The 26,585-nt window shown below is 47.9% G+C and overlaps 10 protein-coding genes across 10 annotated transcripts; 4 read left to right on the top strand and 6 right to left on the bottom strand.

Moving 5' to 3' along the window:
- Positions 1 to 1,971: 1,971 nt before the first annotated feature.
- EDB93DRAFT_556898 (uncharacterized protein) lies at positions 1,972 to 3,628 on the top strand. The gene is made up of 6 exons (XM_041456712.1): positions 1,972 to 1,991; positions 2,043 to 2,220; positions 2,281 to 2,859; positions 2,911 to 3,010; positions 3,076 to 3,144; positions 3,213 to 3,628. Exons 2-6 carry the CDS (start codon positions 2,177 to 2,179, stop codon positions 3,582 to 3,584), a joined length of 1,164 nt encoding a protein of 387 aa, XP_041312352.1. The 5' UTR covers positions 1,972 to 1,991; positions 2,043 to 2,176; the 3' UTR covers positions 3,585 to 3,628.
- Positions 3,629 to 3,706: 78 nt separating this feature from the next.
- On the bottom strand, positions 3,707 to 4,315 carry EDB93DRAFT_1245838 (uncharacterized protein; the record flags this gene model as incomplete). Its single annotated transcript, XM_041452357.1, has 2 exons — positions 3,707 to 4,195; positions 4,259 to 4,315. 2 exons carry the CDS (start codon positions 4,313 to 4,315, stop codon positions 3,707 to 3,709), a joined length of 546 nt encoding a protein of 181 aa, XP_041312351.1.
- Positions 4,316 to 6,509: 2,194 nt separating this feature from the next.
- EDB93DRAFT_1334544 (uncharacterized protein) lies at positions 6,510 to 8,161 on the bottom strand (the record flags this gene model as incomplete). The annotated part of the gene is made up of 5 exons (XM_041455287.1): positions 7,538 to 8,161; positions 7,188 to 7,393; positions 6,840 to 6,980; positions 6,709 to 6,774; positions 6,510 to 6,561 (listed from the first exon to the last, which is right to left on the bottom strand). Coding segments are annotated over exons 1-5 (621 nt in total), but the record flags the coding sequence as incomplete, so codon positions are not given.
- Positions 8,162 to 9,426: 1,265 nt separating this feature from the next.
- On the top strand, positions 9,427 to 11,116 carry EDB93DRAFT_1119377 (uncharacterized protein). Its single transcript, XM_041448450.1, has 7 exons — positions 9,427 to 9,522; positions 9,544 to 9,632; positions 9,687 to 10,353; positions 10,403 to 10,519; positions 10,569 to 10,646; positions 10,702 to 10,846; positions 10,904 to 11,116. Exons 1-7 carry the CDS (start codon positions 9,516 to 9,518, stop codon positions 11,061 to 11,063), a joined length of 1,263 nt encoding a protein of 420 aa, XP_041312349.1. The 5' UTR covers positions 9,427 to 9,515; the 3' UTR covers positions 11,064 to 11,116.
- Positions 10,938 to 13,449, bottom strand: EDB93DRAFT_556578 (P-loop containing nucleoside triphosphate hydrolase protein). Its single transcript, XM_041456709.1, has 6 exons — positions 13,174 to 13,449; positions 12,934 to 13,120; positions 12,423 to 12,873; positions 12,045 to 12,364; positions 11,928 to 11,991; positions 10,938 to 11,872 (listed from the first exon to the last, which is right to left on the bottom strand). Exons 1-6 carry the CDS (start codon positions 13,236 to 13,238, stop codon positions 11,184 to 11,186), a joined length of 1,776 nt encoding a protein of 591 aa, XP_041312348.1. The 5' UTR covers positions 13,239 to 13,449; the 3' UTR covers positions 10,938 to 11,183.
- EDB93DRAFT_556609 (chorismate mutase) lies at positions 13,450 to 14,381 on the bottom strand. The gene is made up of 3 exons (XM_041456710.1): positions 14,002 to 14,381; positions 13,757 to 13,943; positions 13,450 to 13,705 (listed from the first exon to the last, which is right to left on the bottom strand). The coding sequence occupies exons 1-3, from the start codon at positions 14,250 to 14,252 to the stop codon at positions 13,661 to 13,663; spliced, it is 483 nt and encodes a 160-aa protein (XP_041312347.1). The 5' UTR covers positions 14,253 to 14,381; the 3' UTR covers positions 13,450 to 13,660.
- Positions 14,382 to 17,807, bottom strand: EDB93DRAFT_556624 (uncharacterized protein). The gene is made up of 7 exons (XM_041456711.1): positions 17,469 to 17,807; positions 16,998 to 17,416; positions 16,880 to 16,948; positions 16,464 to 16,825; positions 16,088 to 16,407; positions 15,419 to 16,040; positions 14,382 to 15,361 (listed from the first exon to the last, which is right to left on the bottom strand). Exons 1-7 carry the CDS (start codon positions 17,646 to 17,648, stop codon positions 14,511 to 14,513), a joined length of 2,823 nt encoding a protein of 940 aa, XP_041312346.1. The 5' UTR covers positions 17,649 to 17,807; the 3' UTR covers positions 14,382 to 14,510.
- A 419-nt stretch (positions 17,808 to 18,226) lies between these two features.
- On the bottom strand, positions 18,227 to 19,541 carry EDB93DRAFT_1100269 (uncharacterized protein; the record flags this gene model as incomplete). The annotated part of the gene is made up of 6 exons (XM_041446981.1): positions 18,227 to 18,483; positions 18,537 to 18,705; positions 18,730 to 18,857; positions 18,928 to 18,936; positions 18,998 to 19,054; positions 19,439 to 19,541. 6 exons carry the CDS (start codon positions 19,539 to 19,541, stop codon positions 18,227 to 18,229), a joined length of 723 nt encoding a protein of 240 aa, XP_041312345.1.
- Positions 19,542 to 21,806: 2,265 nt separating this feature from the next.
- On the top strand, positions 21,807 to 23,419 carry EDB93DRAFT_1334540 (uncharacterized protein; the record flags this gene model as incomplete). The annotated part of the gene is made up of 9 exons (XM_041455286.1): positions 21,807 to 21,991; positions 22,041 to 22,122; positions 22,163 to 22,293; positions 22,364 to 22,432; positions 22,490 to 22,564; positions 22,632 to 22,850; positions 22,897 to 22,947; positions 23,004 to 23,205; positions 23,263 to 23,419. Coding segments are annotated over exons 3-9 (846 nt in total), but the record flags the coding sequence as incomplete, so codon positions are not given.
- Positions 23,420 to 25,937: 2,518 nt separating this feature from the next.
- EDB93DRAFT_1119324 (uncharacterized protein) lies at positions 25,938 to 26,339 on the top strand (the record flags this gene model as incomplete). The annotated part of the gene is made up of 1 exon (XM_041448449.1): positions 25,938 to 26,339. One exon carries the CDS (start codon positions 25,938 to 25,940, stop codon positions 26,337 to 26,339), a length of 402 nt encoding a protein of 133 aa, XP_041312343.1.
- Between the last annotated feature and the right edge of the window lie 246 nt (positions 26,340 to 26,585).

Here is a 26,585-nt window from a genome sequence, read left to right as displayed (position 1 = left end):
CACCATGCCATTCATGAATGCACATGCAGACACATGACTGTGAACAGCCAAGGATTCACCGTCAACATTATCAAATTGCTCGGAAAAGATCTGTCCGGGGCCTCATAGATAGAACCTCCTCCGAGTCAGAGGGTGCTTGGTTTGATCACAGGGTGGTCAAAAGGTGCAAAGCTCATGCGAATCGTGATGGGGCAGTCGACCACTGTCCCTTGCCTGACCATGAAGGCGCCACCTGTTTGAATATAAGGTTTCTTGATTAGGGTGCTCCATAGTGGATAAGCCAAGCGCACCTCACTGGACAAAGATCCGAGACTTACATTGTACAGAGTCAGTTTGCTAGGGTTCACACTGTGCACTCCAAACCGTAGACACAGAGTTTGCCTTGAGGGTCAGGCTTGTTGTCAGCCGTGTAGTACATAGAAGACACGTCTACCAACTTCAATTCGTTCATGGGCTGGGGAGATCATTCCATAATCTGACCCATCTGTCAGATAGTAATTAACAATCGAAGATGAGGGGACGTACCTCTCGTAACTTCACAGAAGAGTGTGACCTTCAGGAAATCGATGACCTTGGCGCTCAAGTGCATCCCAGAATGGATGAGTACTGACACCTGTGGTATGATACTGGTCGAGTTTTTCCTGCACAGCTGGCTGGAAGAGAGCGCCCTTGTTTGAAGGAAGTCGGGTACCTAATGCTCTCAATCATTTAACAGGATTCACTGCAGTCCCTCAGATACTCCGGTCTACAAAGCATCACTCCCATAATAGTTGCTTCATTACTATGAGCTGATTGAACGTGGACTCGCACTGGATAACAAATGCGGGAAGCATGAGACGATTTTGATGCTGGTTAGGACTCGCACTGGATAATGAATGCGGGAAGAATGAGATGATTTTGATGCTGGTTAATATTGCCTGGCTTGTAGGGAATATACATAGGCTACTCAGATGTATCGATGATGTGTTGTCCTCCGAGTCGAAGCATCGTGAATATGGGAGAGATTGAGCTTACTGGAAGTATCCACACCACAGTTCTAAACCTCCACCCCTTGCATGCCACCATCTCTGGTTGAAGATCAAGCCTGGGCTGGACTGATTGGATGAGGTCTGACTGGACTCGGGCTGGATATAACAAATATAGGAATGAGACTCGGGAATCATGCTGGTCGATGTTAGCGGCAAACTGAGTGGCAGTTGAGGTGAGTAGTGGATTGGCAGTTTCCAGTGAGAGGATTGGTAATTCTTACATTAACCCGCACGTGTCTGCAGGTCCAGTTAGATCTTATGTGTCCCATTGATCAATCATTGATCAGCTCAAGCGTGATCTGGCTGGAATCAATGGCAGAGTGAAGAAACAGTTTATCTCAAGTTGCAACTTCAAGTTCTGTTGGTTCGTGCGGGTTGGAATCCTGGGTGCAGGAAATCAGTTTAATGCAGCAAGTCCCCAACCCCTTTGACTACCCACATCTCAATATGGTGTTACAGTGCAGTAGAATGTTCTGAGTTCTCCCATTCTATTTCGTCGGCAATGGGAACAACAATACCCTATATTCTTGCAATAATGTCATACTGCGGTAGAATGGTCCGAGTTCTGCCCAAACTGTAACCTATTGTCCACCTGGCATGGTACTTGGTGAGCCTCATTCCGATTGTCATGTCCTTACTGACATACTACTGTAGCTTAAACTGTCACTGAAACTCCTCGCGAATTTAACCTCCACCGGGTCAGAGGTGTATATGTAGCTTGTGTCAAATCCTCCCCACATCCACTGTCAGTGGCTGCACCAGTACTCGAGCTCTATGCCGAACCAGAATAAACCATCCCGTAAGTACCAGTAATTGACATCATCCAATGTGCTGACATTGCACCCTAGCACCTCTCGAGGATATTTCTCTGCATATTGTTCGATTATGGAAGACCCGGAAAACTGACAAGCAGATCGTTCAGAACCTGAGAAATCATTACAATACATCACAATATGGACTCGGGCAAGTGATCGTGTTAATTTACGTCCGCAGTGCTTGCTTACTTCATTCTAGGCTTACAAAACTTGTGAAGATACGTATTGGAATGGGTCTTCTGCGCACACGCCAACAGCGTCATACTGTTGCCAGTATTCACGAAGCTATGATTGATCTTCGAGAGATGTTATCCCAATGCAGGTGCCTGGGAGATGGTTAATTTGCTCTTTCATGAGCATGCCATGAGTGTTTTGAGGTAAGTAATATCTGTAGGTGGTATCATGCCATCTATTACACTAAACTTTCATCCTGCCAGAAATGTTGTGATAGCATACTTTTCAAAGTACGAGGTTGACCTTGTCCGCCAGCGAAAGGCTCGTAGGCTCCAGAGACAACAGTTTTGGGCAGCAGGAGTCAATGACTTGTTCGCTGTCGATCAGCATGACAAATGGCTTAGGTTTGGACTTGCATCACATACTGGCATCGAACCGTTTACTGGGCGCATTATGTGGATGAGAGTGTGGCATTCAAACCAAAATCCACAACTCATCCTAACTTACTACCTTGAGACCATCCAGGAACTTGGTCATAGGTTTTTCTTTATGAGTTTTTACCATAATGCCATTGATGTTGTTATTACAGACATGCCTATGGTCACACAGAGTGACCCAGGATCGGAGAACTTTGGTATTGCTAATGCACACACCATGCTCCGTCAATGGCACAATCTGACACTGCAAGGCACCCTGAAACACCGCTGGATGTGTATGAAGAAAAACGTCATGCCAGAAATCACGTGGTCTCAATTACGACACCGGTTCACTCCAGGCTACGAGAATTACTTAGACAGCGGTGTGGATGCTGGTTGGTATGACTGTGGCAATGCTTTGCAACGGTGTGTAATCCATTTCTTGTATGCTACTATGGTCCTTAAAGACGACTGCAGCTTAATATTTCGATGGATATTTATTCCATGGCTCCAACGTGAACTTGATGGGTACAAGGACCGTATAAACAACACCGCAAAGCGACATGATCAAAACAAGGTTGACAAATTTCTTGTACCGTTTTTCCCTCACTCTTGCTGACGTGGCCTACTATCTACTTCAAGGTGCTCCCTCGTGGGGTGCCGAACCTCATTTATGATTCACCAGGAGACTTCGGGGTGCTTGATTTCAGAGTGTGTGATCCATCTCCTGTTATTTTCATTTGCATGTGCTAAGTACAAGTATTCCGATTTCTATCTAGATCATTCTTGAACCAGGTGCTATAGGCCGAGCTCGTAATCTCAATCTCAATCTCAATCACGCTGTCTTTGAGCTTGTCCCTCGAGACTTTGGTGATTTCATACATCAGTGCTATAATGAGCTTGGCCACCCTGTTGTTGATCGCCGCTCAGCATGGAACGTCTATTTGGACTTACACCAGATCATCTCTCGACTTTATAAGCAGTTGCCACCAGTGGTGCTCCCCGATGACAATCTGAACGATGATTTCTTGCCGCTCTTGGAAAACCACGAAGACTTGGCATTTCGCGACGGGAATGATGGGGCCTATTATATGGGCGGTGTAGGAGGGGGATTGGGCCTTGGTGTGTTTTCTCCGTGCATGCAACATTAAAAAGACCTGACTTTGTTGTAGATGAATCTCATTCATGACAATTGGACGTACTTGCAAACAGCAGGAGGACTACTATCACAATTATCATCAGGGTCGACTGCTTGTGTGGTAGCTCGTTTTGCCTATGGCACGTCAGCTGCACTTGATAATGCTCGTTTGCGGGCAGATGATGACATGCGACAGAGATTATCGGCATCACGAAGACGAGCAGATGGCTTGGCTGGTCGACCAGAGCGCCTAGCACCAGCAACAAATGTGGCCACTTGCCATCCGGAATTCAAGAGGACGGAGAATGCGTTGGATGAGGCTGGCTGCATACCAGATGGAGGTAGTGGGATGTCGTCGTTGTCAGCATCATGGTAGAATGTGATCTCGGATGGATCCTTGAGGCTCCCGTCTGCACGACATGCAGATGGGTTAAATCCAGTCATTGTAGAACAATAATGAGAAATATCACCAAGTTGCAATTGAGACTCACTGTGTTTGGCGTTGGTGGGGCGGGCAGCGGGGCTCATCTTCGCATCCGAAAAGAATCCAGGGCCTTCGACTTTGGCGAGAAGGGTAACTGAATTGTACTTGCTGGTAACAAGAATGACGTTGGAAATGAGGAACTTGTGTCAGTGGCAAAAAGCGACAGTGAACTGGCAGGTGCCAATAAGAATCATATGAGTGACCACAGTATAGACAAGGTGACGTATCATGACGCGTGCAGCTCGCAGGAGCTTGTACATCTCACAGTACTAGTATACAACTTGCTACACCCGAACCATTGGCGTCCGTGCTAGCTTCCAAGCTGCACTGTATGTATTGCCTCCAGTTCAGAGCTGAAAAAGTCATACATTTGTACATGGACATATGTAGCTGGTACTAAGTCATGAGGTTACATTTCAATGGCCGGTTGTGACAGCCACAGAGACAGTCGGGAGGACCAGGATTCGAAGTCGGGGAAAATAAGGACGGTTGAAAAACATCTATATTGGGTACGTAGCAGGACTTACTCTATTATATTTTAGCTCTATCTCTGCGGTTTCCGAAGTCCTGCACCAGAAATGCTGACAAATAGAGCGCGGTGGTCCTGCTTTCCATACTTAACCGGTGAGGATTCACACAGTTGCCATTCTCTGGTTATAGTATATTTATTGTTACTACTTCTACATCAACCCTATCGGGTTATTTTGTCGTTTCCCCAGTGACTGGTGTGCACAACATACAGTTACACACTACCTGAGCAAACATTAATGCTTGAATGGCGGTAGGGAAAGATAGGCTTGCTTTTTACATATAGTGCGGTTCCCTTGAAACGTACAGCAAGTTGGGCAGCCACACGCCGTGGCTGATTCAACTGTCCCTTTAGATCCGCAGAAAACCGCGTAAGGCATCCCGTAGTTAAGTCCTTCGTACGATCCGCAGGCATATTCACCTTTGGATACTAACCGTACTATTGAGTACGCGGCCTGCACGTAGTAGGCCGCAAAAGTACCTACCCAGGGGGAAGCAGTTTCGACCTTTGGGTGCTGTATCTGAATTAGACGCGATAGCTACGCCAGCCATCGCTGCGGCAGATATGACAATATTGGTAAGTGAAGTGAATTTCATGGTTCATAGTGTTTTCTGGGCTGCGTAGGTTGGCTTTTATACGCGATCAGACTCAGGTAAAATTGTGAATGCTTTCATGCGCTCGCATTGCCGGATCTCGGGAATGAAACATTATATGCCGGCTCATGCACATGCCCAGCTGTTGCATAGTTTTCTTCTATTTGTGAAATGCGCTTGAATCTTCACTCATTCTAAATCAGTTTATCCATCGTTTGCTTTTAGGTTCTTGTGTTATTCAGGATGCGGCACCACGGCGGGCGTACAGACTATGTGCAAAGCTATTGCTAGGTGTTTCTCAGAACTTTCGTTGCTCATCGACATCGATTATTCAAATCCAATCATCCTAGTTCCCGCCGGGATTCCGTCGATCTAAGATTTTGATTTCTTTGTTTTTGGTCCCTCCTCCCTCAGAAACAAAAGGCAGTGAACTTTGTCTGACCTGCGTGACTTATAGATAGCTTCTTGCGGTAGGCTAAATAATCCAGATTGCCACACAGGGCCAGAGCGCTAAAATAATTATGAAAATCATCATTCAATGAGCCTATACTATCATGATGTAGGATGATCTATGCCGCGGACTGGTACGTAGTCAATCCGGAAGATCCACTACATCTGCCACAATGGATGATTGAACGATTCAATTTCTGGAGAATGAAGGCACGGTTGCTAGAAGACGACGACAAAGCTGCGCTGGCTGCAGCTGTCCTTGTTGGCATTGAGCTAGCTATATGATATCTTTGCCGTCCGCAGATGGGAGCCTTTCGAGTCCATACAGGGATACCTCGTGGTAGGTCCCATTTTCCAGCCACAACGATGAGTGGATGCTGCATGTTGCGAGGATATATATATTCACATCACCGTCGAGGTCGAACAAGCTGTCACTCACTGATAACCCGTTCTCTGCAAGGTTGAATATCCTTGCAGTATCTCGGCAAGCGCTTATCAAAAGTAGTACGACTCCTCGCGATCCGAACGTCCCCCCTCAGCAGGATTAACTACAGCATTGTGAACCGGCCGTACATTGCCCGCGGTCATTTGCTCGGTCCTGACGCGAAGGCCCTGCCTCATCACCGAATTTGGAGTGCCAGTTTTGAAAAGTCTCTAAAGAATGGAGCGGAGGCGAACAATAATGTTAAGAAAGCGCAAGGTAATGGAACAGAAGGAAATACTGACCATGTTAGTGCGTCGCAGGGGGTCGAAACGCTGTGCGTCCATGGGGTTGTGACTTGAACGTGAACGACCCATTTTGTGTCTATACAATAAGAAGAGAATACAAGTCTTGTAGCTATCTAGAAGTTTGGAGTGCGAATGAGAGGAGTGAACGATGACCTTCTCATCTTCGCGAAAGAGGTATTTAAGTAAACGCCTAGTGTAAAAGCAACTGTGGACGATAAAGTGTGGAATATTATCGTCGTGACGCGGTGCTTATTGTCATTGTGATGTGATGTAGGTGGCACCTACTAGAAAGGCAACAGGTGACGGTTATCATGGTCAGGCGTGTCGGGATAAAAAGAAATGACTTATTTACCTGGAGCGACATGATCGCAAGGCGTCGACGACAGAAGAGTTTGACGATGCTGGATATCGGTACCCACTATCATAAAGAATTGTGTAGCATTAGCGTCATGTAGTCAATATACATTCTCTATCATGACTTACACTCTCGTCCTTCGAACTTCAACATGCCTGTCCACCCCATCACTGTTTGCCTATAAATTCTCAGTTGTAGTTGGAGATAATGTCCAGCCTTTCGGATCCACGCATATTGTAGCCCCGGGTTTACAGACATCTCTATTGATCCTTCTCAAAATAGAGAAATATCATGAGGGATTGCCCAAACCCGCTGCACAAAAACAGTCTACCGCACTGCAGAGAATACTTCATCGGAGTAGGACATCGCGTAGCCAAACACATAAACAAGCATCAATAATGCCATCCAGAGACTTGGGAATTGATATTTCAAATTATATTTGTAGCGCTCTGCGCCACCCACAATGCTCCACTTACCTCGGTATCGTAGGCGATTGGCCCGAGAGCGCTTATGAAGAAGTAAAAGCTCGACATCGAGCGTAAGTCGTCGCCTCCCAAACGTTGCGGCCCCGGGTGGGAAACGCTCGGTCTCTAGGCGGACATCGCTAATTTTCCCAACGAGCGCAGAAAGAACTACAATCCACCAAGCTCGGTTTGTAAGTTGTTCATCGTTTAACTCCAAACTAGTATCTGCTCATATATCACAGCTACGGTCGCTATTTTTGTGACATCCTCCTTTACAGAAGCAAGGCTTAGGAACCAGCTGAAGCTACAGTCTGGCTTCACCCGCCGCGAGCCATATATTGACATTTTGAGAAAAGACACACTCATGAACCTTGGCCATATCTCGCAGTTCCCTCTTCCATGGCCGTCTCGAGTCTCGCGGGCTGTAAATGTTTGGAAGGAGTATTGTGATCACATCGGTCTTGGGGTCGTTTTGCAAGTATTTATTGAAACGCACACAGCGTTTGGACGAGAGCATCATCTGCGAGGTTTCGCGAGACCAACAGTATAGATCATCCAAATACTAGTCGTAAGTTTGGCCAGTAGAGACTGCTTTGTTTTTACAATGATCCATATGAGCTTGACCCATATACAGCCTATCATGATCAGATTCAACGCACACGCTGCAGAGAAATTCAGAATTCTGCTTATCGATCAGCGCTTGCTTGACACTGCCTCGAGGCATGCAGTTATTTTCATGTGAGCCCTTTTTTACTTCGCTTCAACTGCTATTCACTAGCAACGACCAGAATGGTCCTTTTCCGGTCTTGCTATGATTCGCTGATAAAAATATCATTATATCCGAATGGCAACAACAGATGAGCCTGAAGTCTTTGAGACGCAGCCCGTGTGCAAGCTGTGCTCAGAACGTTCCAGTTGGTGAATTGGTGCTCGTCGACGTACAAAAGGTACCGTTGCATTTACTTCGCAATGCTGCTTGCCCGAGCACACTGCCATGTACTTATGCTTTTGATTTGTATGACCGACTCATACTGTCTCCCAAAGGTTTACAAGATCCATGGCGTAAGACGGATCTATATAGGCTATAATCTATGTATCCAAACCGATTGAGGTCGTCTTCTAGGAACCCTGCTTCATTCTCCAGAAATTGAATCGTTCAATCATCCATTGTGGCAGATGTAGTGGATCTTCCGGATTGACGATCATCCTACATCATGAGAGTATAGGCTCATTGAATGATGATTTTCATAATTATTTTAGCGCTCTGGCCCTGTGTGGCAATCTGGATTATTTAGCCTACCGCAAGAAGCTATCCATAAGTCACGCAGGTCAGACAAAGTTCACTGGGACCAAAAACAAAGAATCGAAATCTTAGATCGACAGTATCCCGGCAGGAATTAGGATGATTAGATTTGAATAATCGATGAGCAACGACACTTGTGAGAAATACCTAGCAATAGCTTTGCACATAGTCTGTACGCCCGCCGTGGTGCCGCATCCTGAATAACACAAGAATCCAACAGAGAAACTGATTTAGAATGAGTAAAGAATCAAGCGCTTTTCACAAAAGAAAACTATGCAACAGGGCATGAGCCGACATGTGTTTCATTCCTCAGGCCCAGGCCTCAGATCCGGCGATGCGAGCGCATGAAAGCATTCACAATTTTACCTGACTCTGATCGCGTATAAAAGCCAACCTACGCAGCCCAGAAAACACTATGAACCATGAAATTCACTTCACTCACCAATATTGTCATATCTGCCGCAGCGATGGCTGGCGTAGCTATCGCGTCTAGTAATTCAGATACAACACCCGTTGGTCAAAGCTGCGTCATGTTCCATGGTAGGCACTTTTGCGGTCTACTACGTGCAGGCTGCGTACTTAGTACGGTTATCCACAGATGAATATTTATGCATATTTTTCAAAGAGCTTAACAACTTGATGCCTTACGCGGTTTACTGCGGATCGAAAGGGACAGTTGAATCAGCCACGGCGTGTAGCTGCCAAAATTGCTGTGAGCATTCCGGGGGTCCCATGGTGCCCAGTATATGTACAAAGCAAGTCTATATTTCCCTCCGCCATTCGAGCCCGAGTATTAATGTTTGCTCAGGGGTGTGTGACTGGATGTTGTACACACCAGTGTGACAAGAGGGCGTGAAGCCTCGAGCCTAGTTTCGATTACTAATTTACGTGGCATGTAATACTAGTATAACTAGCACGTGAGGAACGCGACACGTAAATTGACTGGACTGGACGCGCTTGTACTGATACTGCAAGTTTTGAAATATCGCGTTGTTCTACACCTGTACTCAAGTTTCTACAATCAAACCCGGTATACAATGATCCACAACTGCATTGACTGGGACGCCATACCACTACGTTTCTTAACGATATCATATGGAAATAAAAGGGTGGTGACGCAGAAGGGTCCAACATCCAAAGTTCGCGAGTTCAAAGTGCGTGTCATGTTGATCTCTCTCGTGAGTTTTAAATTATGTTTTTGATTCCAGTCTCTTCAATCTTTTGCGCACTGTAAATTTTGTCTCCAAGTCCATCCACTCTCATCTCTGCGCTTCCGAACGACCTGCAACCTTAGCTTCGCGCCTTGCGAAGACGACTCAGCCTTTGAGGTAGATAAAGAGGCATGGGAAGAAGAGGGCTTGGTGGACCTTGTCTGCTGCCTGGAGGTTTACTTGGAGGAGGTTATGCCTGGTCCGCTGTCCGGCGAAGAGGCATCGCAACCTGTTGAAGAAGGACATGAAGATGCTCGGGTGCACCAGCAAGTTCGAGGCTCTGACGAACGGCAAGGTAGAGAGGGAGAATGCAGTGATATACCAGAGGCCAATGACAATGTGGAGGAGGACGAAGCACGGGACGATGATGAGATGGAGAGAGAGCAGGATAAAGAGGAGCAAGAGAAGGAGGAAGAGGATAGGGAAGAGAACGAGCAGACGGAGGAGAGTGAGGAGAGTACTGTGCGGACTGGGCCATATTGTCGGCGACGAGGGGTCATCGCGTCTGATGACGAAGATAGTCCAAAGGCGGTTGACCGTAACTCGAGGCTAGCTGCAGACTTGCAGCAGACACATAACGCTGCTGTCATTGGCGACACTCAGCCCTCGACGCCCAATGCTAAGAACCAAGCAATCGCTGTTCGTGCACAAGACATGTCGCCTGGTGAGTCACTCCCGTCTGCTACACGAGTATGTACGACAATGGAACATAGACACAGAATGGTTAATTAAGAAGGAAAAGGAAACTTCTCCAGCGCACGTACGGGTATCGTCAGTCACCGGAAGCTCCCAAGAAGGCCGAACTCCCTTAGGAACACATAAACCACTAGGTAGTGCATCTCATCCTTTGTCGTCTGATATCTTACACCACAGCATTAGACCAACCTGTCAAGCAAGAGCCACGATCGGCAGGGCGATTGGAGTCTCAGCCTCAGGCGACTCAAGTGACACAGCAACGTACGTCGTTTGCAAGATCATCCATTTTGCTGATGAATCTACATAGCCAAATCAGCACCCGACCCCACACATAACAAACTCGTCATTAGCATCCAGCACAAACTCTCCGCGCAGCATGCACAGTTCAGCGCGAAGCCCCATGTACGAATAGGTAAAGTTCTCGCCAGTGCATGTAAGAGCTTCCGCTTGGATGTCAATGTGTCAGTGCTTTCAATATTTGTGTTGGGCGTTCACTGCCTCATATTTTCACTTTGCAGAGCGCAACTCTACTTGGTCGTGATAACGCAAAATGAAAAGGGCTTGAAGGAGGAAGATTATTTCTTATGTGACCCAAATGAGACAGTGGAAACCGCTATTATAGATGTGGAAGGGAGGGTAGACTTTATGATTCGCATGCCTGAAGATCCCGCAATGTAGGATGGTATATTTCACTTTGTAGTGGAAAGTGTAATTTTACGGGTGGCTTGCTTATTCCTCCAAGGCGTCAAAGGATCTACCTTCTATCTCTGACGCGCTCAATTTTTCCGGAGAAGAGCTTTACAACTCTTGTCCTTCCCCATCATCTAATTTAAATCTTCTCAAACCATCTCGTACTGTCCAAGGCACCTCTTCCTCCCAGTGGCTGATAACCACTACTGCTTGGTCGGATCCAACGCCTCCCTCGCAAAGATAGCGCCTCGCAGCGCGGACCATATTTTCGTCCATCCCACTCCAAACTTCGTCCAGCAAAACAAGTTGGGGGTGGCCCACAAGTGCCCGCATCAACAAAACGATACTCTGTTCGCCTGCGGAAAGGTCCACGAAATCGCGTTTCGAAAATACTTCGTTCGGTGCCAACAGCTCGTCGCCACCGGCGAAACTGCTAGTTTCCGTCTCCCAGGAAGTCGGACCGAGGCCGTTAAGGACCTCGCGTACGCGTTTCACTCTCCATTGTCTGACTTCGTCGCTGAGTGCACCCTCTAGACCTATGCCGACGCCGTCCTTTCCACCAGGGACGAAAGCACCATCGAATCCCGTGCCTACGACGTCGAACACACTGACACCGGCGCGTCGCGGGTACGCATTTGCAAGCTCTGGTGAAACGACACCAATGAGCGAACGCAAGAGCGGAGTAGGGATACGTTGCCGAGGGCGAGAGAACAGCTCCAGATTCGAACCATCTCGTTGAGTGTAAGACTGGGGATGGTCGCCAGTCAGGAGTGAAAGAAGTGTAGTTTTCCCGGAACCTGTTGGAACTGATCAGAACCCTAAAGCTTCGGTTTCGTATAGAAGTTGACGCACCATTTGCGCCTTGAAGATGCCAGCGCTGACCTTCGCGAATGGTCCAATTGATCTTTTTGAGCACCTAGATTGATACAGCGTCATTTACACGGAAACAATGAAGGATAATGTAGTTGCCTTGCGTGGGCCGTATGACACATTTACGTTCTTCATGTCAACTACTGGCTTTCCATGATCAAGGCCAGACTGCAGATATGACTGAGTAGTGCTTGCCATTCTATGCTCAGCCTCGTTTGCGTGATGATCTGCGTGCTTGGACATGATTTCATCTTTGACGCCTGTCAGGATAGTTTCGCCCGTCACTAGAGCGATGTGCGAAATCCAGTCGGGAACAGGGTCCTGCATCCTGAGACCCATGAGGATGCGTGGACTGCGAGAATCATGTAGTGACCGAAGGACATTCAATAAGATTGGGCGTGTATTGACGTCAAGGCCGGCTGGATAAAGCACAGCCGTTATGCATTGTGCGTGTCGAATTTAAGTTCAATCACTCACTCAACGGTTCGTCGAGTACAAGGAGTTCCGGTTCAGACAAAATAGCCTTCACAATGCGTGCTCGACGCGTCTGGCCATTCGATAAAGCGACCAAAGGTAAATCCAACAGGGATGAAAGACCCAGTCCCGAAGTTAGGTCCTCGAATATGCCCTTCTTTACTTCGTCCTGTGTAATTTCTACGGGCGTTTTCACCTTTCCACCTTTTGGCTGAATGTTCAGAAAGTCGTACTCTCCGAACATACTTTCCCGGAGGGTGATACGGTCTTCCTCTCTAACTGCGCCGTATCGAGAAGTATAGTCATAGAAAGCACCACCTGCTGCGCGGGACCGATGCGCGAATGATACAAAAGCTACACAGTTGTGTGGGTCGCGTGGAGGGTCTGAGAGGAAAGGAAATAGTCCTTCGGGTAGGGGCGGAGGAGGAGTTATACGTAGGTGGCCTAGGAGCGTCTAAAGAGCATTGTTAATGTGTCAATGTCAACTCTACTTCGGAATGTTAGCATGACGCACCTGCAAAAGGGCCGTCTTTTGCCTCGAACCTGTCCCTATTACAGCCCAGCTTTCACCCTCATTAATAGTCCATTCAACATCACGGAAGACCGGCGCTGCGAAGTTTGGGTCACCAAAGCGATAAATGTTGGACCGTGAGATCTGGACGATAGACTTGGTATCTCTGTTTGCTCTTGCGCTGTAAAGTCTAGCGATTCACTGCATCAGAGGGAGACTTGCGAATACGAACTTGTCAGTCACCTTGACTTCAATGCAATTCGTTTTGTTGCAAGCCAAACTGCCTTTTTGCTCCCATTTGTGAACATTTCTCACCGCATAAGTTACAGATCGGTAGAGGATGATGCAAAGGCCCAGTCTGGTAGGCTGTTATACACAAGATCAAACGTGGCCTGGATACAAACGCTATGTGATAGTAAAGACTTTTCAAGGGAGCGAAGCAGCCGAAGCTGGACACGGCTAAAAATGCCGCGTCAAGTTGCATCACAGCGTCAAAATAGCTACGTTCGGGTAGAACTATGTAGCCCAACCCTTACCAAATCCGTGTATTCAGTGTTCACGACTGAAGGCACTCTGTTTTTTTATATCAAAGTCTAGCAGCCTGCAGTAGTATGCCGCGATATAAAAAGGAATGGTCGCCACGACAATAACCGTCACGAAACAACCCCAAACGCACACATCGCCCAATTCTCCTTGGCCGTGCACATCTGTCCAAGCACCAAACGCTTGACTATGCTGGTTGTGTTTTCAAGTGATGCTCTTTGTAGGTATTGAACTTTTTGAATGATCAGGAACGGATAACTTTTAAGTAGGGGGTAGCGCTCACTATGCATTCCTCAAAGGTCACACTAGAATTTATTATACCCTCATACACCATCTCAGCGACGATCTGTGGCAGATGCACCGATGAAGCGGCATCAACAGCGCCCTGTATCACCTGCTGATTCCGAGACGGATCGTTAACGTCTGAAACGGTAGATTTGAAGCGGGTGGCTTCTCGGACATACGAAGCTCTAAGGTGCACGAATCTCAGTCATGTGAAGAATAGTACAAGAGTCTTTTAGAGCGCACCTTGTTGATAATAGCTGCAATAACTGTCCATCGATGGTGTCCAACTGTACTCGAACTTCATTCAGTGAAGAACAGCATGTCGTGCCATTTGCGAATTGTATCGTTGGCTCGCCCCATGGAACGGTACGATTGGCAGTCGAGGATGGTATGGAAGGGAGAGGGTTGAAATAACATTTTTCAGAAGGGTCTGAGGTCCAGGAGGACGCTACGACAAGACCGATGATTTGAAGAGCAACAAGAAAACCTAACATTCCGGTTGACCTTTCCAGTACAACTGCAGTAGAGTTTTGACGGTTGTGGCTTTGAAGGTTTATACTGTCCCGGAAATCAGAGTATTTTCGATCGCGGACATATGTGACGTGTAAATCTCACCTGTAAATTTGATTATCGCGTACACTAAAAGCCTAAGCTGATCTGCTTTCGTGGCGGGCTGACGGCGATTGACGGACATTAAGTTCAAATTCAAATTCCCTACGTTAGCCCATTGCGTGATCTACGGGCCGTCACATTCAAACCTCAAATTCCCATCCAGCGTCAAATAGCGCGGCAGAGCTCTTCGTAACAACTGCCCACTCTGGCAAGAAAAGGAGCACCTCCTCCAATGACGGAATCTTGCCACCAGTACGCCCCCCACCAACAGTAGCACTTTCATACTCTGCCCAACCACAGCTCACGCGTCCCGTGGCCTTCTCATCCTCACTCCCTGCAAAATCAACGTCCACTTCAAACTCCTTCTCCCAATCCCGACTCCATAGTCGTATTTGTTCGAGCCCGTCTTCAGGCACCTCAGAGCCGCCTTGCAAACCTTTTCCGCCGTCGCCAGAAAGGTGGAATCTTTTCACGCGTTTGCCCGAGAATTGGAGAGTACAGCTTCGAGTGTTTAATCCTTGTACTTTGATGCGCGCGCTGTTCGATCCCGTACGCTTAACGGATGTGGTCACCCACTTCCCCAGGGAGGACCTAGGACTTTGTCCATAATGACGCTTGCTCGGACCCGGAGAGGGCACAAATGCATCCCCAACCTCCCATGTACAAGTTTGCAGGCCAAGCTTGTCTGGAGCATCTGTACAATTGATCGGTTGGTCAAATGCAGACGGGAATAGGGGGATGATCGCCGTCGACAGGAATTGACGAGGACCAGTTAGTGCGGTAACCACGCGAGACGTGTCTAAGTCCACACTTTGAGCGAAATAGACCTTGAGTGGTGTTTCTTGTGAGAACGGGAACGCAAGATAAGTGTAGAGTGTTGACAGGATGAAGAGGATGAGAATGATACCGTTCAGCCAGCGATGCATGTTCATACTGAATGGTGCAATAGGAAGTACGATGAGTAATGCCAGAATCGAGACCGGTCCATAGACTGCACGGCATGTCAGCTCGCTAAGCCAACACAAGATGAAATTCGTTAAGCACTCACCACTCAAAGGACTGGTTCCGTCTGTGAGCGTCTGGTTTGTTGCAAGTAGCACGATAACCGCGATATGAGACACTAGAATAACAGGCAGCGGAACAACAACCAACAGCTGGGCAATCCACCAGCCAATAGCACCTTGCTCTTGACCTAACGGCCTGGACTGGCCATGCTGAGCGATGAGAGGTGTAATCTCTGTCGGCTCAGTTTCCTCAATTATGCCCGCGCGCTGGTGGCCATTCTCGGAGTCCTGTTGGCCGTTCTCGGCAGTGTCTACGGCATCGTAGTGCACGCCTCGCACGTAACGCCTTTGTCCTTGAATCTCTTCCTCGTCTTCGTATCCCCGAGCGCCAGCCATGCCTTCCACACACGCGAGCACAGCTCCAAGGAAAACCACCGCGTTCCAAGCGGTTATGAAATATGTTCCCCCAAGCGTCATGGCTGATGTTGTATATACGAGTAGCGCCCATGTCAGAACATACTGATGGAGAAGGATAGACAGCTTTTGCTGTTCTGGAGCGGGGACAACGCCATGCTTCGTAAGTGGAAAGGTGAGAGCAAGGACTGTTGTAAGATAAGCCAGCGACAACGCAGACACAAGTACAAGCCAAGGGTGAGTGTGAATGACCTGACAATTGATAAGTGAGCATGAGGAACGAGGAACTACACACTCACGAATGGATTCAGCTTCGCATATCCTACCACTAAAAGCATCTGAAAGGCAACACCGAGTAACAAAGCAGTCCAGAATTTGGACCAGACCCAAAAGCTTTTGAGGAAATGTTTGATTTCCGCCGATGCACGCACCACAAAGCTCTCGCGATTTACATCACCATTTGCAGCACGATAGTTTCCAGAACGAATAAGAGACGCGACTCGGATGATATGCTCGAAGTAGACCAACATCAGGAGAATGACAGGCCCGACGGTAAGGAGGACGATGTTTGCGATCCTTAGAGTTTGGAATGTGAACACGATCATAATGGTACCAAAAACTAATAAGAGAAGAGTTAAAGATGCGGCCAGATGAAATAGCAAGGAAAGAACTTACGGTCGAAATACACTGGCTCACTTCCTTGTCCAACGGACTCGGTCCTCGTTTTTCCCTTTGCATCATTTGCGAGCACGAGACTCGAGGACAGTGTTCCCTCCATCATTGCCCATAACGCGTTTTTGCTCTTGTCGTCAGACATACCAGGGATAGAATCGTACTTCGTATGATACCTGCTCCTTCCGCGGTAGAAAGCAAAATCTAGCCCCTTGAGTCCAGCTTGTTCGTAAACCGAGTAGTCTGTACCGCTGCGGATAACACCACGCGAAAACGCATCGCCAGTAAGGACATTTGCGTGGGGATGAGAAGTGCTCCAGGACGCCAGAGGAGCGCGAGAAGTCGTTCGGAAGAGTAGTGGTCGTCTTCAACATATCAGTCAACAAAGTAATATAGGACAATTGCATTAAACCGCTTACCCTCCTGCGGCAGCGCCTTCCAGGTTCAAGAAGGTATCAGTGACATTGGCCCACGGATGCTCCATGAAACTGGCAGCTAGATGAGTGAGTGTAAAATAGAAGAAATAATATAGCGTACACATGAGCTCCATTCAAACCGTCCTCTTCGCCATTATTGATGTTAAACACCACCGTCCGCCTGGGCCTGTTCTCCGCAAAGTACTTCACCATACTCAAAAGCGTCACCACGCCCATACCATCATCCGTCGCGCCAGGAGCGGTACTGACAGAGTCCCAGTGCGCACTGAGCAAAAGCCCGCCTGACTCTTGATACTCCTCATCGCTCCCCTCAACCTTGACCAATACATTGTCAGACTCGTAGTACACTGCGTATGGGTTGGTGGAGAGGAGTCCTGAGGCCCAAGACGCATTTGAAGAAAGGTCGAAATCCACAGAGACGTGGTCATAGGAAGAAGCGATGTCCTTGACGCGGTTCAAGAGGTAGGACCGAACTAGAACATTGGCATGCGAGTTGAAAGGATGCGGACGAGCGGCCACCTGAAAGAGCAAAAGTGAACTACTTAGTTGTATATCCACGAAGATAACGCACCTCGTGCAAGTCTCTGTATGCCTGCTCAAACTCTAAGCCCCGTGTATGTTTGGGCACAGAGGGGAGCTGGTCGGTTATCAGCAAGGTGCTGAAGACTGCCGCATAAATGACGGTTATGAGGATAGTGGTCGGAATTGTGCGAAATGCGAGCACGGCGGATAGCCCGCTAAGGAACCCCATGTTTCTTTCGGCTTGAACGTCGCCGAGTCAATGCACGACTTATAAGTTGCAAACCTGGTGCTCAACTAACGTTATTGACTAGCGTCTATAATATATGTAATAGCTTGTACTCGTGATCAGTAAATATCGATCAATAGTAGTCACGGGGGTCGAGAACAGGGCGCCGCATCTTTCATATTAGGGTGTAATTTTCTGAGCCGATTTATTAACAATGAACATCATGCAACGTTGCAACATTGGTAGACAAAGTTACAACACATTACGCAAAAGACCTAGTAGTATCAACACAATTCAGGTTAGAACAAGGGAAGACAGACGATTTCGCGTAGATTTGCTAATTCATGCCAGGAAGCGCATCTGTAGCGTTCCTAAAAGCCTTCGTTCTTACAAGGCGTCATACTTACATTTACTCACTCTTTTCCTTATTGTTTCCGTACCTACAGTATATAAGGACTCCTTTATTTACTGTTAGGACAGTTGATCATTTCCACCCCCGAATATATTTACGTTCGGACTGTTCTATCTGTCTGAAATAAGTCTATTCTACGAAATCTCGACTCTACTGGGTGTAACGCTTTTCATAGCGCCACAGCATCCTTGAGATGCTCTTTCTTCAAGCATCGCGCAATCACACCACACGTCCTGCACTGCCGCTTCTTTGCTTCAAATGCATCTTCGCCATACCCACTGCTGGCCATATCAGGATGTCTATCACCATGGTATGGCTTACTGCCATCACCATGAAGATAACAGGGTGACGACAAGCAATAGCTTTCGCCAAAGTTTGACTTGAGACAGCGGCAAGTGCCTGGTGGACGATAAAAGTATGGCACGCCTGGTGTTCAGAGTCAGCAGTAAAAATAGGGAGATGAAAGCCATGAAACGTACCTTGCATATCTGAATACGTGCAAATTTCGCAAATGGTGTAATCACAAGTCGTGCACCGCTTGAAGGCGTCGCCTACATCCTCTACATCATACTCGTCCTCTGGAGGAGTACCACGGAATCGCAATAAACAACCATCGCAATTGTGCGCAGGAATCGGGTTCCGCCGGCGCTCTTCCCAAGCTAATTATTCTACCCTCTTGACGTTGTCTATTGCCGACCCCGGCCCACCCCATTTTTTCATCATTTTGTCCACCTTGTGTAAGATGGCCGGCTTGGTGCAGACGCTGCGTTTGTGCACCTTCCAGTCAACTTTCTGGCAATCTACGCTAGAGAAAATCGGTATGTTAGCCTCTCAGTCCAACAAGTGCTAGCACTGATGCTTGTCACGTACGAGCAGTAGCTGTCCCGGCCGTAACAAGTCAGATCAAAGGTTTTTATATCTGATACCAGCTTGTGCTCACATGGTTTTCTGACATTTTGAGCATCGTAGTGGTTTTTCACACTCGATCTTGCACACACTGCAGTGACGCATGATGGCGAAGGAAGAAAGGGTGGAGAACGGCAGTCTCAAGCCTTAAAGGAGCAAAATAATTTGTTCGGTAGCAGCAGCGCCGCGTGCTGATGCTGGACCTGAACGATTTTATGTCACAAATTACCGGCTGGCAGAAAGTTAATGTAGGTTATTTTTCAATACTGCGACCCTTACTCAAATGTAAAGATTAGATCTTTCGCTCTTTTCCTATGCATAAATTCTTACTTTATGCTGCACTAGAGAGAAAAATATCTTGAGCTTTATGGCCTCCCAAAGCATGCGTTAAGGATCTCGAACGTGTCACGGTGCTGTGTTTGATGAAGTGAGTCGCTCTCCGTCAGTTCATGCGCTGGACTGGTACGTGGCTCACATTCCCTTAAAACCTTGTCACCAAATTGTCCCGAAAGTGTGCCCACTGCATGCGGAAAAAGCGAGATAGGCTGCCCTACTCGAGCTGCATTCTTGGCAGACATCGTGAACGCCGCGGCAGCCGCAACCTTTTGAAAAATTCTCGCTTCCTTGTATATAGTGAGTCTGGTCCACGAGTCTAGCGTAAAATCTGTATAGCCTTCTTCAAGTGTTTGTTTTGTTCGCCGTCACTCGTTCACTTGAAAAGACATGGCAGCAGTCATTTATCGCGCACGAGCTATGTGTCATCAAGGAGGTACAAGCACTGGCAGATGTACCAAAAGTAGGCGCAGAGAAGGATTCATAGACTGGGTCAGGTCGACTGACGACCTGCCAGATAATTTCAAATTCTAGGATAAGAACACGATGAGTATTATTCAGCAGGGGAAGAAGCTTCTGATGGAACTATAAGGGAAGCTGTCAGTATCAGCTATAAGAATTGGCTCAGTCTTGTGATTGATAGCATCGGAAGACCGAGTTTTCTTTGTCGTTGTCGTGGGCACACGCGAAACAACAAGTCTCCCTTACGACAAGCAAAGAAAATACGTTTCAAGAGTATCACGAACTCACCGCACATCCACACGGCAACCTTCGAATCAGCCAACACTATAAAACAAGCAAAGACGATCTCCCCTTACGTCTTCTCAAACGGCTGCATTTTCTCCAGATCGATCACCTATCACGTCAATCAACATGTTAGTGGACAGAGCACTATGTAGGTAGCATGCACCAAACACCGCTCCAGGGCCCATTTAGCCTTCACCTTCTTTAAATTCAGCTCGCCCGTCGTTTTTTTGAGTGCAGCCGATAGCTCGTTCATCAGCTTTTGACGTCGGGTTCATTCTGGAAAGAAGATAAACGTAGACGTCTCTGTTAACCAGTTCAATAATGACCAAGCGAGGATATAGATATCACGCACCCAGGTGGACAGAAATATGGACTATATCTTTCTACATGTGCTCCAGAGGGACTGTAACCGGCTGCCAGTGGATCATACATATAAAACATCAGTATGTTCCGTGTTAAGAACTTCTTGATGAGGTCGTGGTGAGATGCATGAGAACAACCGAGCCATTGAAAGAAAACGGAGTTAAACGTTAAACGTTAAACTTGTGCCAAACTCATCTTAAGCTTAGTCGTCGCAGAGATCTCTGTGAGTAGGTCGCCGCATAAACAAGTATCAACAACGTCCAACCAAGAATCAACCGAGTACGTCGAGTGGAATTTTAAATTATTGTACATTCCATTCAGATAAAGAAAACTCTCCTGAGTCTCACTTCAAACAAGAAGAGCTGACGAAATACATCGCTCGCGCTAAGGAGCTTGGCAGAAAGGTGTGATAATACACGTAGTACTTTGGACAGGCACTTGCCAAGATATTCAACCACGAGTTATTGGTGAGTGACAACTTGTTCGACCTCGACGGTACTTCTATTGATGTGAATATATCTATCCTCGCAACAAATCACATCCGGTCACACACTCCAACTTGAAGATGAAGCTTGCAGGAGAGGCGCACCCTGGCCTGGCGGAATTATGACCATCCAGATCTTCAAACAACTCCATCAACTCCTTATTTTCCAAGGTGAGAATTAATAGGACCCCATCGTCTCCCTGGAACTGATTGGGAATAACACACTCATGTTCTTGATCTGTCCTAGTCGGGGAGATCTCATCTTCTCCGATTTCGCCACATACCTCCCAATCAGCGTCCATTATACACATTCCACGCTCGTGGCTTTAAGGTGCGACTACCTTCAGCTCCATAACCGAAATTGTGTCTTATCACACCACAGGAGCCAAAAGGACTTAGACAGCGCCACGCATCATTGCCTGCTACAGTTATTGCAGTGTCGTCGCATTTCAAGTTGCCAAGCAGCCTAAGGCCATAGGCAACAAAGTCAAGTTCGTCTTGACATACTTCTTCATCTTGTTGACTCCATATATGATATCAAGTGGACGCTTGGTATTATAGTCCATCAGATCATAGCCTGTTGGCTTCAGAGCGTTCACGAGGAAGTACAAGCTCTACATCGTGCGTAACTTATCGCCTCTGGAACATCTCTTGGAGCTCCAGCTGACGCTCGAGATGCTCGATCACAAGGTGGACACTGCACGATTTCTCAACGAGTGCTGAAATAACTTCAATGCACCAGGCTCTGTTTGTAAGTCGTTCATCATCCGACTTTAAAAAGTTTAACCAGTGTTATTTTTGCAACATTGCTCCTCACGGAAGCATGGTTTATTGGCACAACGACCAGCTGAAGCTATGGTCTGGCTTCAGCCGCGGCGAGTGTGATATGATGTGTTTGGGCAACACAACGCGCTCAGTTTCATATTCCGTGGTCGTTTTGAGTCTCGCGGGCGGTAAATGTCTGGAAGCAGCGTTGTGATCATATTGGTCTTGGGGCTCACTTGCAAGCATCCATTGAAGCGCACATAGCGTTTGGATGGGTGCATCATATTGCGAGGTTTTGCGAGGAATCATGCAGATAGTCGTGAAATTTCAGATCTGGCCAGTAGATACTAGAGACTACATACTTTGTCTCAATCATCCATATAAGCTTAACCCACAGCCTATCAGATTCAACGCGCACGATTCAGATGTGGTCGAAATCCGGGTGCTTAGCACTTGCAACACAGCTAGTAAGTAACTGCCTCGAGGCATGCCATAATGGCTTCACAGAAGCGATTGTGCCCTTATTCTTACTTCGCTTCAACTCACTACTACTAGCATTCACCATGACTTCGAGAAAAGGTAACTCATCGAGGGATTCGACTCAAGGATCTAGTCAAGTAACAGATCCTGGAGGCTCGGTACGTGGCTTATGGGGATCACTCAGCTCACACCACTTCAAACACTGACATTGACACATCCTTCGTCTAGCATCGACCCCGTAACAAAATCGGACAGTTTCTGAAGAAGCTCAAGGAGGGTACAAAAAGGTTTAAGAGGGTGAGTCCACGAACATGCGTGATGAGCATCCTGAATCACCACTAAAATTGCAATAAGCGCTCGAAGGATTCACGCAGCCAAGTCAGCCCTGCTCCTCCAAGTAGTGAACGTCCATCTACCCCAAATACCGATGTAAGTTCTCATATTTGCCTTTCAGTCTCTGTGCTCTCTCTGAATGTTGATTGCCGCGCGGGTTCAGGCTGCTCCATCTGATGTGGAAATCGAGGCTGATACTGAATCGGCACTTCGGGGTGCACAAGAGGTTGCAAATCGCATGCATCCACTTTCAGGCCCTGCGATAACTGCAGCATCTGTCGTCGAAGGCGGACCAGAGGGTCTCGATGCTGCTAACGATCTCCCGGAGACATATCTCAAACCCCTCAGGATATTCGACGATGTTATCGGGAAGATCGCTGATGTATGGTTCCTCCTCTTGATCGGAACCGAACTAATCTAGCTCACAGTTACATCCATATGCAAAGATGGCACTGGGCGTGTTGTCTTGTACCGCCAAAGTATGGTTTCCCTTTTTCTCTTCCTATCCCTCATAGCTCAGCAATTATTTGCACAGATCATTCTAGCTCAAACGAATCGTGACGCAGCGGTACTCAAACTTCTGAAGAAGTTGTGCGAAGTTTACGACTTCATAACACAAGACGGGAAGCTTGACCAACAACTGTCCATGCGCGCTACTAGTGTTCTTGGAAAGATTTCTAAGCAGATACGTGAATGCGCCAATTTCATCAGTAATTATTCGGAGACCAGCAACTTTTGTGAGTGTCACTTGCGACTGCACTCTGCACTATCTCAAGCTTCTATCATCATCACAGGGAAGAGACTCGGAAAGAACATCGCCTCGGAAACGACAGATACGATCCAAAAGTACAATGACGTGTTAGATGGGCTCATGGACAACTTCCGGCACCAAGTTTTGCTCGATGTAGCCGTACGGGTCGACGACATAGACATACAGGTCCATCATATAGGTAAGGATTTGGATGTCCTTGGTGACTTGACATATATTCATACCTTTCCAGGACAAATACTGGAGCTCAGCGGTATGACCTATGCAGAGGGCGCGGGACTCGATACCAGGAAAGAATGCCTACAAGGAACGCGCACGGAAGTACTTTCTGACATTACGGAGTGGGTCAACAGTACTGGGGACAACGTTCCACGCGTGCTGTGGCTATCTGGCCCTGCAGGCAAGGGAAAATCAGCCATCGCACACACCATTTCTAAGTGGTTCAATGACGTGGGAGGGCTTGGTTCGTGTTACTGTTTTGACCGCCAGCGAGAAGCAGATCGTCGCCATGAAAAGATTTTTTCCACAATCGCACGCGACCTGGCTGACCGTGACCCGAAGATGAGGCGGGCATTAGCAGATGCAGTTCAGTCCACAATGTCGCTCAAGACCACGGCGGATATCGTCCAGCAGTGGCAAAAACTTCTTATCGACCCACTGAAGAAGTCAACCGGATCAACCGGATCAAACGGGGAACCCATCGTGATCGTGATCGATGCACTGGATGAGAGCGGTGGGGGAGAGACACGGGAAGATCTCCTCCGTATTTTAGCTGCCAAACATCAACAGCCCGGCGTTTCCAAAATCACAGACCTTCCAGACAACTTCCGCTTCATCGTTACCTCCCGGGCGCTTAGTGACATCAAAGACGAGTTTTGCGGCGTTCAACATATTAAACAGATGTCTATGGATGATATCCCACCAGCATTCGCAGAGCGCGACATTCGTGCTTACGTATCAAAGAAGTTAGAAGGACCGAATTTCCAGGACGGAGACTTCACAATCCTCGCTGAGAAAGCTGATGGGCTTTTCGAGTGGGCGCGTCTCGCCTGTGAATACATCAAAGGGCCCCATCTGGGGCTATCTCCAATTTATTGCTACAACAAAGTTATATCACACGGTCCTGCCAAGTTGCACGGCATGTATAACCTCATTCTAACGAATATTATGCCCAAGGATATATCTACCGATGTCCAGCATTCGCCGAAATTTGATGCGACGGCGCTAGTTGCATTCCGCTCAGTGATGAGGCAGATACTAGGCACAGCTGAACCCCTCCCTTTAGCTTCTCTGAACGCCATGAGGCGCCATTTTCCGATGCGAGAGGACATTTTCGACGTCGATCTTGTGGTTAAAAGTATGGGCGCCCTCCTCAGCGGCACCACCAATCCAGATTCCCCAATCCGACCTCTTCACGCATCATTCCGCGATTTCTTGACAGACACAACCAGCGGAGAGTTTTTCGCGGACCTGTCAAAGGCGCAACGCGACCTTGCATTCGCTTCTCTCCGAGTGATGGAACACGGTCTTCGCTTCAATATCTGCGATTTAAAGTCGTCGTATCTACCTAATAGCGAAGACCCCGGACTGCAAGAACGAGTCCAAAAGTACATCTTTCCACATCTGTCATATTCCTCTCGATTTTGGATTTCGCACGTACGAGACACAACCTTTGACGAGGAGCTTGCGAATGAAGTGAAAGTGTTTTTCGACCACGAGCGGCTGTTTTTCTGGCTCGAGTCACTCGCCCTGATCAATGCCCTGATCAATGCGATTCCTGCCCTTCGACTCATTCCCCAGTGGTTAACGGTGAGTACATGACTACAAAGTACTAGCTAAAACGCTCACGCGCAACAACAGGGCCATCCCGAATTCAAAGATGTCTTATTGACTGCAATGGACGCACAAAGGTTCATTCAAGTCTTCGGCAGCATCATTTTACACAGCACACCGCATCTGTATGTATCAGCACTCCCATTCTCGCCTGCCAACTCTCCGCTATCGAGAACGTTTTCTGCACGATTTCCAAATATTCTTCGTGTGGCAGCTGGACGTGATATTCACTGGCTGGCTGTTCAGAACGTGCTCAGGGGGCACACTTCATCAGTTTTGTCGTTCTCGCCGGACGGCACTCGCATCGTCACTGGTTCTTCAGATCACACTGTTCAGCTGTGGGATGCAGGGACGGGGAAGCAAGTCGGTGAGCCCTTGGGGGGGCACACTGATTCAGTTTTGTCGGTCTCATTCTCGCCGGACGGCACTCGCATTGTCACTGGTTCTTCAGATCGCACTGTTCGGCTGTGGGATGCAGGGACGGGGAAGCAAGTCGGTGAGCCCTTGCGGGGGCACACTGAAGAAGTTTTGTCGGTCTCATTTTCGCCGGACGGCACTCGCATCGTCACTGGTTCGGAGGATCACACTGTTCGGCTGTGGGATGCAGGGACGAGGAAGCAAGTCGGTGAGCCCTTGCGGGGGCACACTGATTCAGTTTGGACGGTCTCATTCTCGCCGGATGGCACTCGCATCGTCACTGGTTCAAGGGATCGCACTGTTCGGCTGTGGGATGCAGGGACGGGGAAGCAAGTCAGTGAGCCCTTGCGGGGGCACACTTCATTAGTTTCGTCGGTCTCGTTCTCACCGGACGGCACTCGCATCGTCACTGGTTCTTCGGATCACACTGTTCGGCTGTGAGATGCAGGGATGAGGCAGTCATCACAACAATGCGCCGAGTCAGATCCTCCAGCTCTCCCAGTTGAACATCGCGCGATGGAGGCCACCACTACCATGAAATCAAACACCTGGAACAATTACTTCATTCGGTTCTCATCCACCTCCATCCATGCGCTATGTGATACCTATGAACTCATTGAGGGAGCATCCCATGACGACCACAGTTTGACCCCCTCGACCCCCTTTTTCCTGAACTATGACAACGGATGGGTGGTAGGGCCCAAACAACGGCTTTTATTCTGGGTACCACCTGCTTCTCGACGCCTATTTTATAGCCCTGGAACTGCAATGGTGATCCCTAGAGGAGGTCCTGAGCTTGATTTGAGCCGCATGGCACATGGACAGCACTGGCAAAAGTGCCGAGAGGGGTGAGTCCTCAAACCCTTTTCCGTTCCTCAAACTCTGAACTCAACACTTGCAGGCCTTAGTGACGAGGATGATAACATCAATGAATGCATTATGGAGATTTCAGATACTATTTACATCTGACACCGACTGTACAGTCATCCTACGTGGTATTGTATCTATTCTATACTCAACGTCCAGTTCTAGTTCAGGTTTGTCCGAGCCAACGGCCTATTGAAGGGCTGACTGCGTGACTCTCGTGGAGCAAGATGT

Source organism: Suillus bovinus (genome assembly GCF_016758785.1).
Source record: "Suillus bovinus strain UH-Sbo-P2 chromosome Unknown EDB93scaffold_4, whole genome shotgun sequence".
Lineage (NCBI taxonomy): Eukaryota > Fungi > Basidiomycota > Agaricomycetes > Boletales > Suillaceae > Suillus > Suillus bovinus.
The sequence above is the reverse complement of the archived record's forward strand: the minus strand, read 5'-3'. Positions and strand labels throughout refer to the sequence as shown.